General features: G+C 42.7%; 1 protein-coding gene across 1 annotated transcript in view; it reads right to left on the reverse strand.

Moving 5' to 3' along the window:
• LOC101852180 overlaps nt 1-15923 on the reverse strand; it is a 63591-nt gene that overhangs the window by 32714 nt on the left and 14954 nt on the right. The window contains exons 3-9 of the mRNA XM_005099438.3: nt 15582-15671; nt 13967-14039; nt 12963-13044; nt 10655-10755; nt 9807-9916; nt 6483-8505; nt 5779-6061 (exon numbers count right to left, since the gene is read on the reverse strand). Of these exons, the coding sequence (XP_005099495.1) occupies nt 5779-6061; nt 6483-8505; nt 9807-9916; nt 10655-10755; nt 12963-13044; nt 13967-14039; nt 15582-15671 (2762 nt within the window). The remainder of the gene's footprint in view (nt 1-5778; nt 6062-6482; nt 8506-9806; nt 9917-10654; nt 10756-12962; nt 13045-13966; nt 14040-15581; nt 15672-15923) is intronic.

A 15923-nucleotide genomic window follows, 5' to 3' on the forward strand; every position in this document is an offset into this window, starting at 1 on the left:
CGTCTGTGTCTACTTGTCGACCGCCCCAAGCGAGGATTATTCATGCATCTTACTTTCGGATTGCCTGTCAGGACACAAACCGGCTACACTACTAGTGCCAGCCAAGGACACTGTCCTGCTTTGTTTTTAGTTTTTAGTTTTAGTAGAGGTTTTACGGTGCTCGCAACTGCATAAGGTCATATGAGCGTCAAGGAGTGGATGTCCACAGAGAAGTCCTTACAGGGAATCAGACTTACTCTGCTCATCTCTCTAGCTTCAGCAGCACAAAGTCCGCTTCGACTATCAAGGCACCCCGGAAAAAGCGGGTCACAAGAGTGCGACAAACATACAAAAGAAGGAGAGGAAAATGACAATAGTAAGGATGAGGAAAGAAAAAACGGCAATTCTCTGTTGTAGTTCAGGCACAGTTATGAGCATGACATTGTTAGATCAGCCCATTTACAATTCTACTGTGCACTAGAACGACAAATGTCCCCCCTTTGGAAATGGCCTAAAGACACTTCAGTCAGTTGCACCGCCCTGGGGGGTGTCCTGCTTTGTATTGTTGAAGAAAGTTACCAAAAACAAAAACAAACAAAACCTAACTAGCAAAAACAAAACACTATTATACAGTGTTATGTAATCACTCGTCAATCACAGCAAGGCGAACCAAAGCATGTCCACACTAGCGCTCAGCTCTGTACACAGAGGTGCTTTTACAATGCTGTTAGAACATTTCATCATTTATACGTAAGTGAACAATCAATAAAATGCCATCATCTTTGATGGGAAATTTCCCATGCAACAGCAAAGGCAATAAACAGTTTGATTTCCTTTTCAATAAATTAAGAAACCTCTTAGACTATTCTAACAAGCACCATGTCTGAAGTTGACTTGTTTCTGGGCTGCTGCTTTTTCAAAGTTTTGTTTTTGTTTTGTTTTTTGTTTCTAGCAGTTATTTTTTCTTTTGTATTCCCCTCTTGTTTCTCTGTGCATTCATTCACTACAACTGCTTCCTTCTTCCTCCCAGGGAAGGCAGACTGTTCCCTGTCAAACTATCATCCTATTGCACTTCATAAAGCAGATGAATGTCCCAACCAACCCCCACACTATCCTTTTTAAAAAAATAATTTTAAAAAATATTTTTAAAATGTGAAACAAATATTTCTTTAAAGAATACTTTTTTAAAAATAAACATGGATACTAAATGAATAATATTTTCACTGCAAGATGTTAATAGACATAATTTTACGTATCGTGAGTCTTGATGAGACGAATATCCACTGTGTCAGTATCAGAGCAAAGAGCCACAGAAGTCCCGCATGTTCACACAGTGTTAGGAGAGAGATAGAGGATTATCACAACAGCATGCATGACTCTCTACATCAGCACAGCCAGCCCCGTTGTAATCAGAAGGATCAGTATGTTATTCAGGTATGAGTGGGGGAAATAGAATATTTAATCATTATTATAATACATTTGGGTGATCTATTCGGGTTGGTTAATTTTGTTGACTGTGTTTTTGATCTCTCTAGTGACTAGTATTAACGCTACGGAAAGATCTAGAGATGGAGAGATAGAGGAAGAGAAAGAGAGGGAGAGTACCTGACAGGACTATTCTCTGCGGGCTCTCTTCCTCTACTCGAGCCTCCTCCTGGGCTTCCAACATCCGATGCCGTAACACGGCACTCCGAACGTTCACGTAGGGCTCAAAGAACGGGTGGTCCTCCTCCTCCCCCTCCCGCCGCGACAGGAACGCCTCCCCCACACCCCTCAGGTCCTCGTGGCTCTTGTAGCCTCTGTACCACGACCTCTGGCCTTCGCCGTAGCCCTCAGACGGCTGGATGATGAAGGAATCCTGCGCCATAAAACTCTGGTGCTGAGACTGGTGCTGTGGCTGACGCTGAGACTTGTGCTGAGACTGGTGCTGAGACTGCGGCTGTGGCTGAGTCTGATGATGAGACTGGTGCTGAGAATGTGGCTGTGGCTGAGACTGTAGCTGAGAATGTGGCTGTGAGTATCTGGTGGTCGCCCGGCGCAAGGAGTCGGTGCCGGAGAGCGAGGACGGGGGCCTGAAGGCCGAGCCTCTCTCGTACAGGTCCTCCGGCTCGTCGGGAATGCGGTGGTACGACCCCATGGGAGGCGAGGTCTTGCCCACTTTGTCCAGCTCGTCCTGCGACTTGTAGGCGCGGTGCCGAGGGGACAGCTTCGGCCTGGCTTCCGGCCTGTAAGCCACCTGGTGGCGTCTAGGTGTGGACATTGTGCCGGAGGGAAAGGGCTCGCGGTATCTGGCCTCAAAGTCCTCAAACTGACCAAAATCGCCTGTTTCAGAGAGCCCTAGATCGCATGCAAGTGACGGTAGGTTTAGATTATGTCAAAGAATTATAATATTCAGTCGAATAAGGAGAGGAAAGTAGAGTCGTAAGGCTGTGTTCATCTACTATTGTCCAGACCTAGTAGATTAATAGCTATCTATATCTTTTCATGTGGCAATAATATGGCAAAGATGAGGGGAAATCGGAGGCATCACGCATGGTCTTCTCAAAACAAATATCGTCCGGCCTATTCTAGGAAACAGAAACACTGATCAGATCAAAATCAACTGGATGTTTTCCGTTGTTTAATTTTTCCAGATTTTAAAAGTCTTTCTTTCTTTCCTTACTTTGGGGGAGGGGGGGGGGTCCTATTCTATCAAATAATATTCAAATCAAAAGCCAGAGAGGAGGTGTAAGTACGCCGTATTTTTGTTAAACAGTAATACTGCCTGGCTCATCATATTTTATTGAAACTATAGTACACGTATTACTCGCGTCGTTGAAGAGGGGAAAGTTCACATTTCCTCCAGGTTTTCTTCTAACATTGTCAAGGCTTACACAGCAGAACAGACTTCAATTTCATTTTCCACTCAGATCTGGTGGCAAAATGAAACGATAAAAACTTCTTCGAAAACTGTAATTTAATTCATATATTAAATGTTTCACTGAGGAAAAAACAGTAAGAACTGCAAAATGGCCGTTCATGTCGCAGTTATTTTAGACTTTCTTAATCTTACTTTTTTTAACGTAGTGTTTACCGGAAAGCTGAACGTATAGAATAGAGCAACTCTTTTATATGACATTTGGAAAAAATAAAAAAGATATAAGAAATTTGCGTCAACCGAAGTGAAATATTATCGCGTTTTGCAGATTGCTAAAAAATAAAAATAAAAAAAGCAACTCATTTTAACCTATGCAACTTTGAAAAAGCGAGGTAAGAAACAATTTTGAGGAAAGTACGTAGGGGAAAGGGGGGGGGGCAAGAGAATATATCTGAGCTACAGAAAAGCATATGAACATACTATATAAACAAGTATGAGGTCACATCCACAAGGACTATTTCACTACTTCTTTCATCATTTCTTAGTCACAGATGACAAATAGCTGGTAAAGGGATTATAATAATATAGGCATTAATAAAGTTATACATAATTCAGCAGTTCAGTATCTGAAGAATTTGTTTGAATTATTAATCGTAACAATTTTGAGTACAGCATAAGGTTAAATCAGCGATCAGCATGCATAACGTGTCAGCCTATAATGCTTTCGAGAGAATGCGTCATCTCCCAACACCCAGTGCACACTGCCTATTAGATTCATCGGACCAAGTCATAGCCAGCTATATTTTCCTTTACGGATGGGGCACAAATTACCACTTTGGCAAAACACAATCCAATTCAATTGAATTCGACTGTGACATTCAGAATCAAATGCATTTATTTCTTAAGATCGCGAGTCGAATCAGTCGTATTGTGCCACCCCAAGTGGACAATCTTTCTGGCCCCAACTCAAACCCAATGAATCCGACTGACAGTGTGCACTGGGCATAAAAAGTCCTTCACAGAAAGCTACTGTCCCCACCAAGTTTTTGTCATTACACGCCAGAACACCCCGGAGACCTCATGCAGGTAATGCTGACGTAGTGATTATGGCCAATGATCATGCGTAGTAAGTACAAGCTTCCAGACAGGCATTAGTAGTACTGCTGATACCCATAAGGTGAAAAAGTCGTCTTTAATCTAAGGATTTACCCACCCCGTTTGTATGTTAGTTTGTTTGTCTGTTTGTTTGTTTGTTTGTTTGTTTGTTTGATTGTTTGAACCAGAAAAAAGAAGCATAATGACACAATGACGGTCCTTTAGTACAGGAAAGAAGCAAGACTAACAGACAGACATATCAGACTGAGGGGAAAAAAAGAAATAGGATCCACCGGTGGTATCCTCATACTATCCATTTAGAGAACATGGACTGAGTATTACCTGAAGCTATCTTTACTCTCTCTTGTGCAATTTTACAAAAAGAACAGAACGGACTTATACCAGAAGAGTACTAGATCTACCTTCACTATCTCAAACACAGTCTTTGTCACATGATAAGACATACAACATGTCTCTTTCGCAACACTAAAAATCAAAAGCAACTATTCCAGAGAACGCTAGATCTATTTCTACTTCTTCTCAAACAGAAGAAAAAAAAGGCTGGTGTACATCGAATGGTCTGAACCTGTTCTTCCTAGGAAATCTGGGAGAAGCTAGCTAAAAATGTTTAAAAATCTAATTGAGTCTAACATTTATCTACAGAATAGAAGTTTGAGGCTGACACGATTCTGCACTTCAACGAAATCAGATTTTAAAATTGTAAGGTTTCTTCCCCACCTCACGCCCCCAAATCCACTTTTTTCACCCTCACCTTTGCAGAGTGGGTTTTCTAACCCATCCAGAATGCAACAGACCTCACCGCACCAGAGAGTGAGCTGAGCAGGGGTTTAATACTGGGTGCTGGGTGCCCATTGGCTTCATCAGTTCCGTTCAAATTTCTCCGTTTGGGGCAAGTCGGAGGTCCGGAAAAACCCACAAAACCAACGACGACCTTCAATAACAAAAGCGTTTGTTTTCAAGGCCGTGCGTCGGGCTATCTATCCGGGCAGATAGTCTATTTATAGTATGTACTGAAGTCGCCAGAAACAGAATTGAACAGAATCAAACCGATCCTCCAACGGGCATCGCCTGTAAAAGATGTCAGGATTATAACCCCTCTCCCTCTCCTACCCTTTTTCAGCCACAAAGAGATCAGGATAACTGTAACACTGAAAAGAAGTAAATGGGGCAGAGCACATCGACGATTCTCTCAGCCACCATCAAAGTCTGATTCTGAACTTCAACGAAATCAGATTTTAAAATTGTAAGGTTTCTTCCCCACCTCACGCCCCCAAATCCACTTTTTTCCACTCATCGCAAAGACATCATGGACAAAATATGCAAGCTAGGAAATATTTCACGGACAAAAAGATGACAAGGGTGAGAACTGCCACCAACAACAGTAAAGGCTGAGGGAAACCACTGAGAGTTGCCACTGACAGTTTCTCCATGTGGAACAAGTAACAACCATAGACATATACATACAGTAATGTCCTAGACTGCGCACTCTGATGTATTATGGAGCACACCTTTTGACTCAATATGGAGCTAAATGAAGAGCAATTTTGGAGGGGGAGGGGGGTGCCACTCTAACTCGACATAAGTGAGACTGGAGTTTTGCAATTCATTTGAGCTGTTTCCAAGCCAAGTTTTTTTCACAGAAGAAACACTGGAAGCCATGACAGTACATGGTCTAGGACATTACTACTTGAGTCTATGGTCACAACTGATACAAGTTACTAACGAATTGCTGTGGGAGAAAAAAGAAACTGCTGTGGGTGAAAAAACAAGCAAAGCTTCAGTCAAGCGAAAAGGTGCACATACCAATTTAAGCGACCCACACTTACCTTTATCAGGAGCCATCCGCAAACTATGCACGCGCTCGTAAGCCACTCTCAATTTCTGTGCCTCCGGGTCCATCATGTCGCGGGTGAAGGAGTCTGGTGGGGACTGGGGGCTGTCCTTTCGGTCCCCGCCACGAGACGACTGGCTAGCCCGACTGGCAGACGACAGTCTGGAATTGGGCAGGTCACGTCTGTGGTCCTTGGGAGAATCCTGGTACGGTGGATTGCGGAGGGAAGCGTTGTCGGCTTGGTCCATCCCTTGTGGAATTCTGTTGCCGTACTGATCCTGGGGAAAGAAAATGGAATCATTAAATTTGACTCTAATCGGTTATGCGATATTGGACACACATGGCCTGCACAGGTTCAATGCTAAGAGCCAGAGTGAGAAACAGGGGACTTCATTGCAGCAGGAAGGAGGAGGAAAAGGGGGAAAGAGGAGGAAGAAGAAGAGGAATGGAAAGAGAAGAAGAAGAAGAAGAAGAAGAAAAAGAAGAAGAAGAAGAAGAAGAAGAAGAAGAAGAAGAAGAAGAAGAAGAAGAAAAAACGAAGAAGAAGACGAAAGAGAATAACAAGAAGAAGAAGACGAAAGAGAATAACAAGAAGAGCAAAGAACAAGTGAATGAACAAAGACAAGAAGAGCAAGAACAAGAAAACAAGAGGATGAAAAAAAGAAGAAGTAAGAGAAAAAGCCATGTGATGAGACTTACCCGAGGTGACGGGTACTGGAAGTAAGAGGGCTGCTGCATGCGCTGAGCGTTCATCTGTGTCGCGATGAGCAGGTCTCTCTGAGCCGTTGGCGGCTTATTCTGGGCCATCTCCTCCACCAGCTGCTGGCGAACTGCCACGGGATACGGAGGTCGGCCAGGGGAGGGGTCACCGGACGAGTCATGGGACGTGTTGTGACCTTGACCTTGCTGCTGGGGATACTGCTGACCTTGGTCCCGGCTAGGAAAGTTGACGTAGGTGTGCGGGTTGCTGTGATGTCCTGACTGCGGTGGGGTGTGCGACGACGACATCTGAGAGGCGTTGAGGTCTAGCGGGAGATGGGGCACCTGTTGTTGCGGAGGGGGATACGCAGAATCCTGTTGCCCCGCCCTCTGAGGTGCAAAATGTTGCTGCCTCGAGTCATGGTGCTGCTGCGGAAACCCTGAATACATGGGATTTGACGATGATCTTGACATTGGTGATGCTGCTTCTTGGTGGGAAGGGGGTCCGGCCGGGTGGCTACTGCTCGACGGAGAGTGTCCATAACCTTCTCTCCCACCGACGGACGAGGACGCAGACGCATAAGACCGCCGGTCCTGCTGGGGGTGACCATGACCTTGTGGATACTGGCCCGACCCATATGGCTGATGATGAGAGCTATTCCTGTCGTTCAGGTCATGGGGTGATGGGTAGCCACCTGGGCCTCTTGCGTCTAGACGTGGAGCAGAAGAGTACTGGAAGTCCTCTCGTCTCGGCTGGCGATTATGCTGCTGTAGAGGTGCAGCCCCATGCCCCGGGCTGTACTGGTTCGAACTTCGCTGAGAACCAGCGGGGGAACCAGGATGGCGGTTTTCCTTTGCCCAACTTTGCCGTCCTCCAGGCGGGGGGAACTGTCCATCGCCTTGTGGCATCTGGCCGTACCCGTCTCTCTCTGTATTCCCTGCTTGAGGATGTTGCTGTCTTTGTTGTTGTTGTTCTTGCTGCTGCTGTGAGTCGGGGAAGTGTGAGAAATTCTCGTGCGACTTACTCCTCGCATTGAACGTTCTGTCTTTCCCGGGCTGACGACCCCTTTGGTTGTCTGCCAGATCAATGAATGAGCGATGCTTCATCTGATCAAGGACATTTGGGGGGAAGTTCTTGTCCCATGGGTTCAACTGCTTCGGGGAACCGTCCTGATAATCAGAATAAGAATCTCTGTTTGGATCACCCCTTGACGTGTCTGGGCCTGGATACCTATCCGCAGGTGGATGTCCCAACCGTTGCTGTATCCGCTCCCTCTCCACTTGGGCCGGATGGTATGAGTGCTGTCCGCCCCGGCTGCTGTCTGATGGGGCAAAGCTGTTGCGAGCCGAATCTGGAGCAAAACCGTCCCTCAGAGGAGGCTGCTGGTGGTGCTGCCTATGCTGAGGGTTCTGCGGATCTCTGTAGTCTTTCAGTCCAGCATTCGAACCATAACCCTCGGGATCATAGCCAGAGTTAGCCCCGTGGTGACCCGGGGGACCATGACCGTTATTTTGGGATTGAGGCTGGTACGCGTTGAGAGAGTGGGGCTGAAAGGAATCTGGTGAGTAATCTTGATTACTAGAAGGAGACGGGTAAGCCTGGGAGCCTCTCTGCGAAGCATTGGCCATAGAATTCCGGGCGGAACCTCCCGGATTACTGGCAACGCTCCGTCGCTGCGGATCAACAGGCCCACCACCACTGTACCCAGGGTTTCCGTAGCCACGAGAGAAATCATTGGGCCCTTCTAAAGGACTGGCGGCAGGATCCCCATACCCCTGGTAGCTCGGTGACTGGGTTGCATGAGGCTGCTGGCCGCCACGCGGAATGTTCCCGTTTCTGTCGCTGCCAGGAGGGGGCCCTTCACGGCCGGGGGGATTCGGCCCCATAGAACTTCTTGGATGTTCTCCTCCGTACGAGGCTGGACCCCCAGTATTGGAGAACTGAGGGCCGCCAGCCATTCTACTGTCGTCTCTGCCTTTTATAAATGGAGGCCGCTGGTTGTTGTTTGGCTCTCGCAGGAACCTGGCAGGGGAATCATAAAATTTAGAATTGTAAATGTCACTTCAAAGCAGTTACCTTTGTCTGATCTGTTGTGTTCCGGGGAAGCCGAGAATGTTTCTGAGTGTTCTAGGGTCTGCTTGGGGGATAATCTTGTTTGTGAAGAGCATAGAGAATGCTACCGAGCGGGGATATTCACTATACAGATGCTTTTTATTATTTTGATGATGATGATGATGATGATGATAATGATGATGAGAATGTTGATGATTATTATTTTTATTATTATTATTATCATTATCATTATTGTGTGACGGTTCACTTAACACAGTGGCAAAACTACATCTTCCACTGCCAAGTACTATAAAACAATATATCATCAGAGCTACTCTTGTCCTTCTGAATACCAACTCAAAACATAGGGAACGAGTGAATAAAAATTTACATTGCTTAAACATGAAAATCATTAAAAAGGTTGAAGTTTACGTAAAAGCTTTTGAAATGCTATTTGGCATAACATTTTTTAGAGTAAGCTATTGCTATTTCTGAAAAAGGCGGCTGCTGCATGATAGCATCAGGCTGAAAAGTAGATGTAAAATCACATTATTTGACAAAAATTTATAATAACAATAATTTGTAGACTTCTATCGAGCCTATACCCTCCCAATTGGGCTCTCTGTGCTTTACATCGACACTGAAATCCCACAACAGTCAAGTGGATTCAAGCTCATAAAATAACAATCATATATTACTTCTACAAGTCCCAGAAACCCTCAGAAAGCCCTGCGGAAACATCACAAGACAGTCGCTGCAGTGGAACCCACAGGAAGTACGAGGCAGGGGTAGGCCACAGGAAAATGGAGATGTGCGGAAAGGGACATGAAAAAGATGAAGCTGACTTGAAACGAGCCTGGAAGGATGGCCCAGGACAGAGATCAATGGAAAGAGCTTGTATGTGGCCTATACCCTGCCAGGGCTGAAAGGCATTGATAGCAAGTCCCAGGAAACTTTTCTCAGCTGCAGATTCTACCTCTTCTTTTATTGTTAATGTTTAACACTCCAACTGATACAACTGTTAAAGAGAAAAGTGGTCATCTTAGACAGGAGGTTCTCTTGGACCATGTCATTATAACAGATAGAAGAAACACACGGGAGAAAGTGGGAAGTGGTCATTAGTATAGGTGATTATTTTGGACAGGTGTTCTTTGAGCAGGTTCGACTGTATGATCTCCTTTATTGCATCATTTTAGAAAAATCATTATTCAACTCCTGTATTGATAGGAACAAACACTTTACTGATCTGTTCCTTGCCCTGTATCACTCACCCCGCCGTGCCGTTCATGCTGGCGGCCTGGCGTAGCAGCGACACCCACGAGGCAAACTCAGAGGAATCTTCTGTGGCAAAATACAGAGTCTTTGTGTTCTCGTGCTCAACCTGTCGGGTGGGAGGACAAAAAAAAAAGTTGTTGAATAATCAAATAGCGAGCAGGACATTGACACAATAGCAATCGACCAGTACGGGGAAAAAGGAAGACCACAAACAAAGAACAAACATACCTTATAGTTTGCATTCAGTAAAGACATCATTATCCATGAAATGGATTAAATTTAACAAGCTCTACATGATAGAGTGTAGTTTGTAGTTTAAAACTCATTTCTGACAGAAAAAGACTCAGCATCTACATAGAAAGAATGGCGACCAATCTGACAGATCTAAAAATAAAGCCATTCTCTTGCATGATACAGACACGAGATGTCATGAAGATCATGAAAGACTTTTGGAACACAGTTCATTTAATAACTTTCCCTGATACTCTTCATTCCAATTTTTTAAATATCCCTCCTTACCCCACCTCTACCCTATTACTCACAATTTCTTCAACCAATTCAATTTTAAAAAATAGAGAAACCTCCCTACACTCCCTTCCTACTACCTCCTACTCCCTACTCCCACTTCCTCCTACACTCTTCATTCCATAAAAATTTCTAAAAATCCCTCCCTCCCCGTCACCCCTTGTTTCATCATAAAACCCCTCCCAAGAGCAATCCAGAAGACATGTTCTTCATTCCATACAAATTTCTGAAAATGCCTCCCTCCCCCTCACTCCCTCTCTCACCATAAGACCCCTTCCATGGACAAACCAAAAGACAAATTCTCGAAACAGGAAATGACCTTAAAGACAAAGTTCCGCTTGATCCCGTCCTCCTGTGTGCAAGGGTTGATGCGATAACTGGGCAGAAGGATGGAGGTCAGGGCTTGAGACTCCCCGTCCGCTGAAACAAACGAGGAACACACTTAAATACACAGTACATGTATCCTAACGTCAGAAAATCAACTCATTCAACGGGCACATACATACAAACATACAAAGTATCATTATGTCATAATGTGTCATTTAACTGTCCCTTAAACACAGAGTATCATAATGTCATGAGTGTCATAAAACCAACCCTTACACACAGAGAATCATTATGTTATATGAGTTACTCAACTGACCCTTTGGTATCAAGTTTCATTGCAGCATACAATGTATTCACTACTAACCTTTGAGTACAGAGTTTCATTGCAGCATACAACATACTCATTGACCTTTGAGTACAGAGTTTCATTACAGTATACAACGTATTCACATGACCTTCAAATACCAGTATCATGATGTCACACGTTTAAGTCATTCAACTGACCCCGATGTAAAGAGTACCATTATGTCATAATTAAGACCAACTTTTTCAAATGACCCTGACATTCACATGTATTATTTTCTCATGTGAATAACTCATTTAACTGATCAGGAACAGCCTGGAGTGCACTGCATCATTATGTCATACAACCAACTCATTCAGATGATCAAAATGGAGACAAAGCAAAACAACACTTTGGTACTTTTCAAAAGCTGACTACTGCTTACTAAATGATGGCATCTGGAATTAAGAGCTGTATTCTGTATTCTAAGAAATTTCTACTTCACAGCTTACCAAAACTTAAACGAAATTTTTTTTTGTTAATTCCTGAAGATGACCACTTAGTGACCAACACTGTTTGCTACCTTGCATTATTTCCCAACCCTGGAGGCAAACAACATACTTGTACACTATTATTTCTAATGGTGCAACATCAAAGATAAGCAAGATTTCTCCATCTATATGATAATATATATTTTCTATTCTGGTGGCACTGACCTTTGCATCACCTTTTAGAAGAAACCACACTTAGGACCACAAAATTTAAATGAAGGGAGCATCCAATATTTTCAAGAACATGACAGAGCCAGATACTCATGATTTTGGACATAAAAGAGTTGATAAAATTGAAGATTTCAATTGCTATGTATCATAACATAATATTCCAGAATTGAGCCACTGATTTCTTATTCCACTTTTTTAAAATGTGAGTGTCTGCTGTTCAATTCAAAGGTGCACAGATGACAGAATATGGAAAGCCCAACAAAATATTGGTAATGCTGCACAGAGCGGTAGCCGGGTCTCCCATTAGCAATACTGCATCCTATTCTCACAGCTCTATAAACTGGTTGTAGCATGAGTAACCATTAACCTACAACCTCCTGGCCAAACATGTAGGGCACGACTTTTACGACTCCAATTGAAGGTTGCACGAGCTGTGAACCACTCAGACCATCCATAAATGTCAAGATGCACTCTTCCAGTTGCAATAACAATCTCCCCTCCTCCCCCCTCCCCCTTCTTTTTTTTTTAAAATTTCCTCCACCACCCATTTTCCAAACTCATATGATGTGACAGTTATTCTTACTTAAAACACTACAAGTGTTACTAAATATAGTGTAAATATTCATTAATATTCAGATATAAAAGCAATAAACAGTGTTTCATATAAAACACAAAAACAACAATGATAACCACTGACTTCGTTTTCATAAATGAGAAAGATTTTTTGTTTAAAGTAATCTGCAAATCAGTCCCTATTCGTCATTTTAAAAGGTTCCCACTAAGAACCATCTGTTTTTAACAATAACAACCAGTTGGTAAACAATGCAGTTAGTCACGACTCCCATAAAGAACAAGAGTAAGAACCGACTGTGACTGGTGAGTGAGAGCACTAATGTGGTCAGCCACTTTCATTTCTTTTCAAGTGGTATTATTTGTATTGTTCTTACCTACTAACTTAAAACTAGCTTCTTCCTGAGCCAACATTTGAGTCCCCAAAAGGGACATTCTAGAGCTTGAATTATTCTTGGAGTTTTCAAGGCTCTCCACCCACTTGGTTCAATCCTACTGGAAATTGAGGTTGAAATTGAAGGTCCCGCCTCTTAAACAACCTGACAGTGTTGCAAAGGATGCATACAATCACACTTACAACTCAGCAAAGACCAACTATAGCTTACAATAAGACTTATTTCCTTCCGGTGATATTTTATTTAGAAGTAAAACTTACTAAAGAACAAATAATCTAGACAGAAACAGTGGACATAAGGGTACACCAGTCATGCATGCAGGCCACTTACTTTTATAAAGAAAAAGAGCAAAGTCGGCCAAAACGCACCAGCGCTGCTTCCAAGCTTTAGATTTTGACAAACCACTGCTTTCCTGAGGATAAAGGTCAAAAAGAAATTATGCATGTAGAATTCTGAAGAACCATTTCAAAAATAAGCTGTAATGTGCAAGTTGCATTTTACAGTCCTGTTACACTTTCAAAAGAGGCTTACATACAAAGAAGTGATATCATGGCATCTGTGGTGAAATGGTTTGAGTCTTCACCATTGTAGGAAGTAGAAGTGAGGTTGATTCGTGCGTAGGGAAGTGAATAGAGACCCAACATTTAAATGATGACAGCATGCGTTTAAGAAGCAGCAATACTGTATGTCCCTGAAGAATCAAAATGGTGCACTATAAAAGAACGAGATGGCCATGGGAGTTACTGTGGAGACTTCAGGGGGATGAATACGTTACTGTAAACAAAAACTTCAATTTTCTGTGAATTATTGGGGAACATGGTACGTTAGAGAAACTTCCAACCAGAAACTGTCAAAAAGTATAATTTTTGTAAATGTAGAAACTTTACGCCCCCATCAATACTATTCCTGCAAGTGGTTGAATGATGCATCTCATGCGACATGTACATTTTGTCAGCTTACTTCTCTTTTCATATTCAATTTTAGTGAGAGTAATATATAATTAAAATTTCTATGTATACCTGCATGTGTTTTTACGGTCCTGTACAGCCAAGAAAAATCTCCCTGTGGGATAATAAAGTATTATCTTATCTTATTTTATCTTATCTTATGGGACAGGCTGCTTCGAAGCTGCCAGTCAGGGCCAACCTGGGCTGGGAGGGAAACGACATCTCAGGAGAAAGATGGAAAAATGCACAATAAAACTTCTCTGAATACAGGAATCGAATTTATACCCACTGCATGAAATTGCAAAATGCGTGACCACAACATAAGAATTTAGATGCCAAACCAGAAACTGTCAGAACTACTATCAACCAGGGTTTTCTCACACATACCAAGCGGTGCAGCCAGCCTCTCTTGACCACCTGGGAGTCAGGGTTTCGCTTTGCAGACGGGGCCTTTACACTTCTGTCAGAGACCCCAAAAAAAGCATGATTTTATGATTTTCAGGAAGAATTTTACGTATCGCAGAGATTTTTTTAAACAATAACAAAATACAAAGGTACTAGTTCTAACTTTCCTCTGAAGAGCTTGTACCCCCACTTGCCGATGCATATATGTGAGGTAGCGTGGTAAAATCAGGCGCTCGTCAAAATAATGAAATCAAAGGAACAGGCATTTTTCCGTCAGTTGATCAAATTTTATTGAATTTTTATATTTTGACTCAACACCTTTTATGTCAGTATAAAAACACATTTCCATGTGAATTTTGATGAAAACCATTGATTAAAGGCACAAAATATGTAATTTTTTAGTTTTCAAGGACTCTCAAGCTATTGAAATTACCAAACTTTGGGAGTCATTTTCTCACTAATTTACTACAGAAACCTGGCGACCCCACCTTGTTCAACAGCAAAAATCTCGACTTCTTTTCAAGATAGCTGAGTATTTTTTTCATTGAAAGCAAGGCAAATTTACAAACTTTCAGATGTTAACAAAAACTCCTCATGCACAAAAATTGACGAGCGCCTGATTCCACCGTGTCGTGACACATGTATTCAAAACATACAAAATCGCACATCCCAAGCAAAACAATTGCAATTCAAAATGATCAATAAGAAGCACATCAACACTGTAACAGACAGTGCATGGAAAAAGCAAGACGAACAGACAGACAGCAAGAACAACAAAGAGAAAGAAAATGAGTAGGACCAACGAGTGACACCCTCCTACAACCCACCTGTCAATTCAAACAAGCAGAGGAATACCTTGTCCTGTTCAGAGGTACAGGTGATGTGCATGCATTCCAGTGACTACCCACCAAAAACACTGTTGTACTCAACATTGCTTGCTATTTTTGCCAACTCTATTTGGTTCCACGCTTTTACTTGGGCCTCACAGATTGTTATGCATTTAAGAGGCAGGACCTCCAAATTAACCATCCATCTCTGATATAAAAGAGCCAAGTAGGCAGAGAGCCATGAAAACTTCCAATACAACCCAAGTTCAACAACACCTCACTGATGCATGCCAGTTTGTCACAGGTCCAGTTTGTCACAGACCTCGACTATGCCCTGCATGATGGAAGTTATCACTGACACTCTCAAAAAGAGTAAATAAATGATTGACTGATTGTATGAATTGAATTTTATTTTTCAATTGTTTTTAACGTAAGCATTCATTATTGAAATTTTACAGAGTAAATTGATTTTCTTTGATTAGCATACAAAAAGAAAGAATAAATATTGAACAACACTAACCTAAATTGACATTTTAGAGGGACTATCTCAATACCACCACTTTGAAGGTAGAGAGTAAAAAACTTAATTACAACCACAGTGTTAAAGGGCGGTAATTATGACTGTCATCTATACTCAAATACTTAATGTGACAAACTGGGCCTGTGACAAAGTGGGCAGCCTCCTGCCTCACTAGGAATTGGAACCATGGTCATTCGCACATTAGTACTGAATGATTCCAACTGAACAAAGTAAGGGCACCAGGCCTCACCTCTGCTTGGCTGAGCCCCTCTTAAAGTTGTCTCTGCTGAGTGTGGAGTTCTGTGGAGAGCTGGGGGAACTGGGGCTCTGGGGGCCAGTGCTGAGGGGAGGGGGGGAGGGACGGGGACAAAATAGTTCTGAGTGAGCTAGAGGGAATCATCATTCATTCATTTGTTTGTTCGTGCGTTTGTGTGTGTGTTTGTTTGAGTGTTTGTTTGTTTGTGTGTTAGCTTGCTTGTTTGCTAGATTGATTGTTTAGGGATACAGAGATACAACGATGCAATAATAATCATTTAATCCAACAAAAAAATATGACGATAGACAGAAACAAGGAGGAGGAGGAGGAGGAGGA

This window comes from Aplysia californica, unplaced genomic scaffold (assembly GCF_000002075.1).
Source record: "Aplysia californica isolate F4 #8 unplaced genomic scaffold, AplCal3.0 scaffold00213, whole genome shotgun sequence".
NCBI classification, from domain to species: Eukaryota; Metazoa; Mollusca; class Gastropoda; order Aplysiida; family Aplysiidae; genus Aplysia; species Aplysia californica.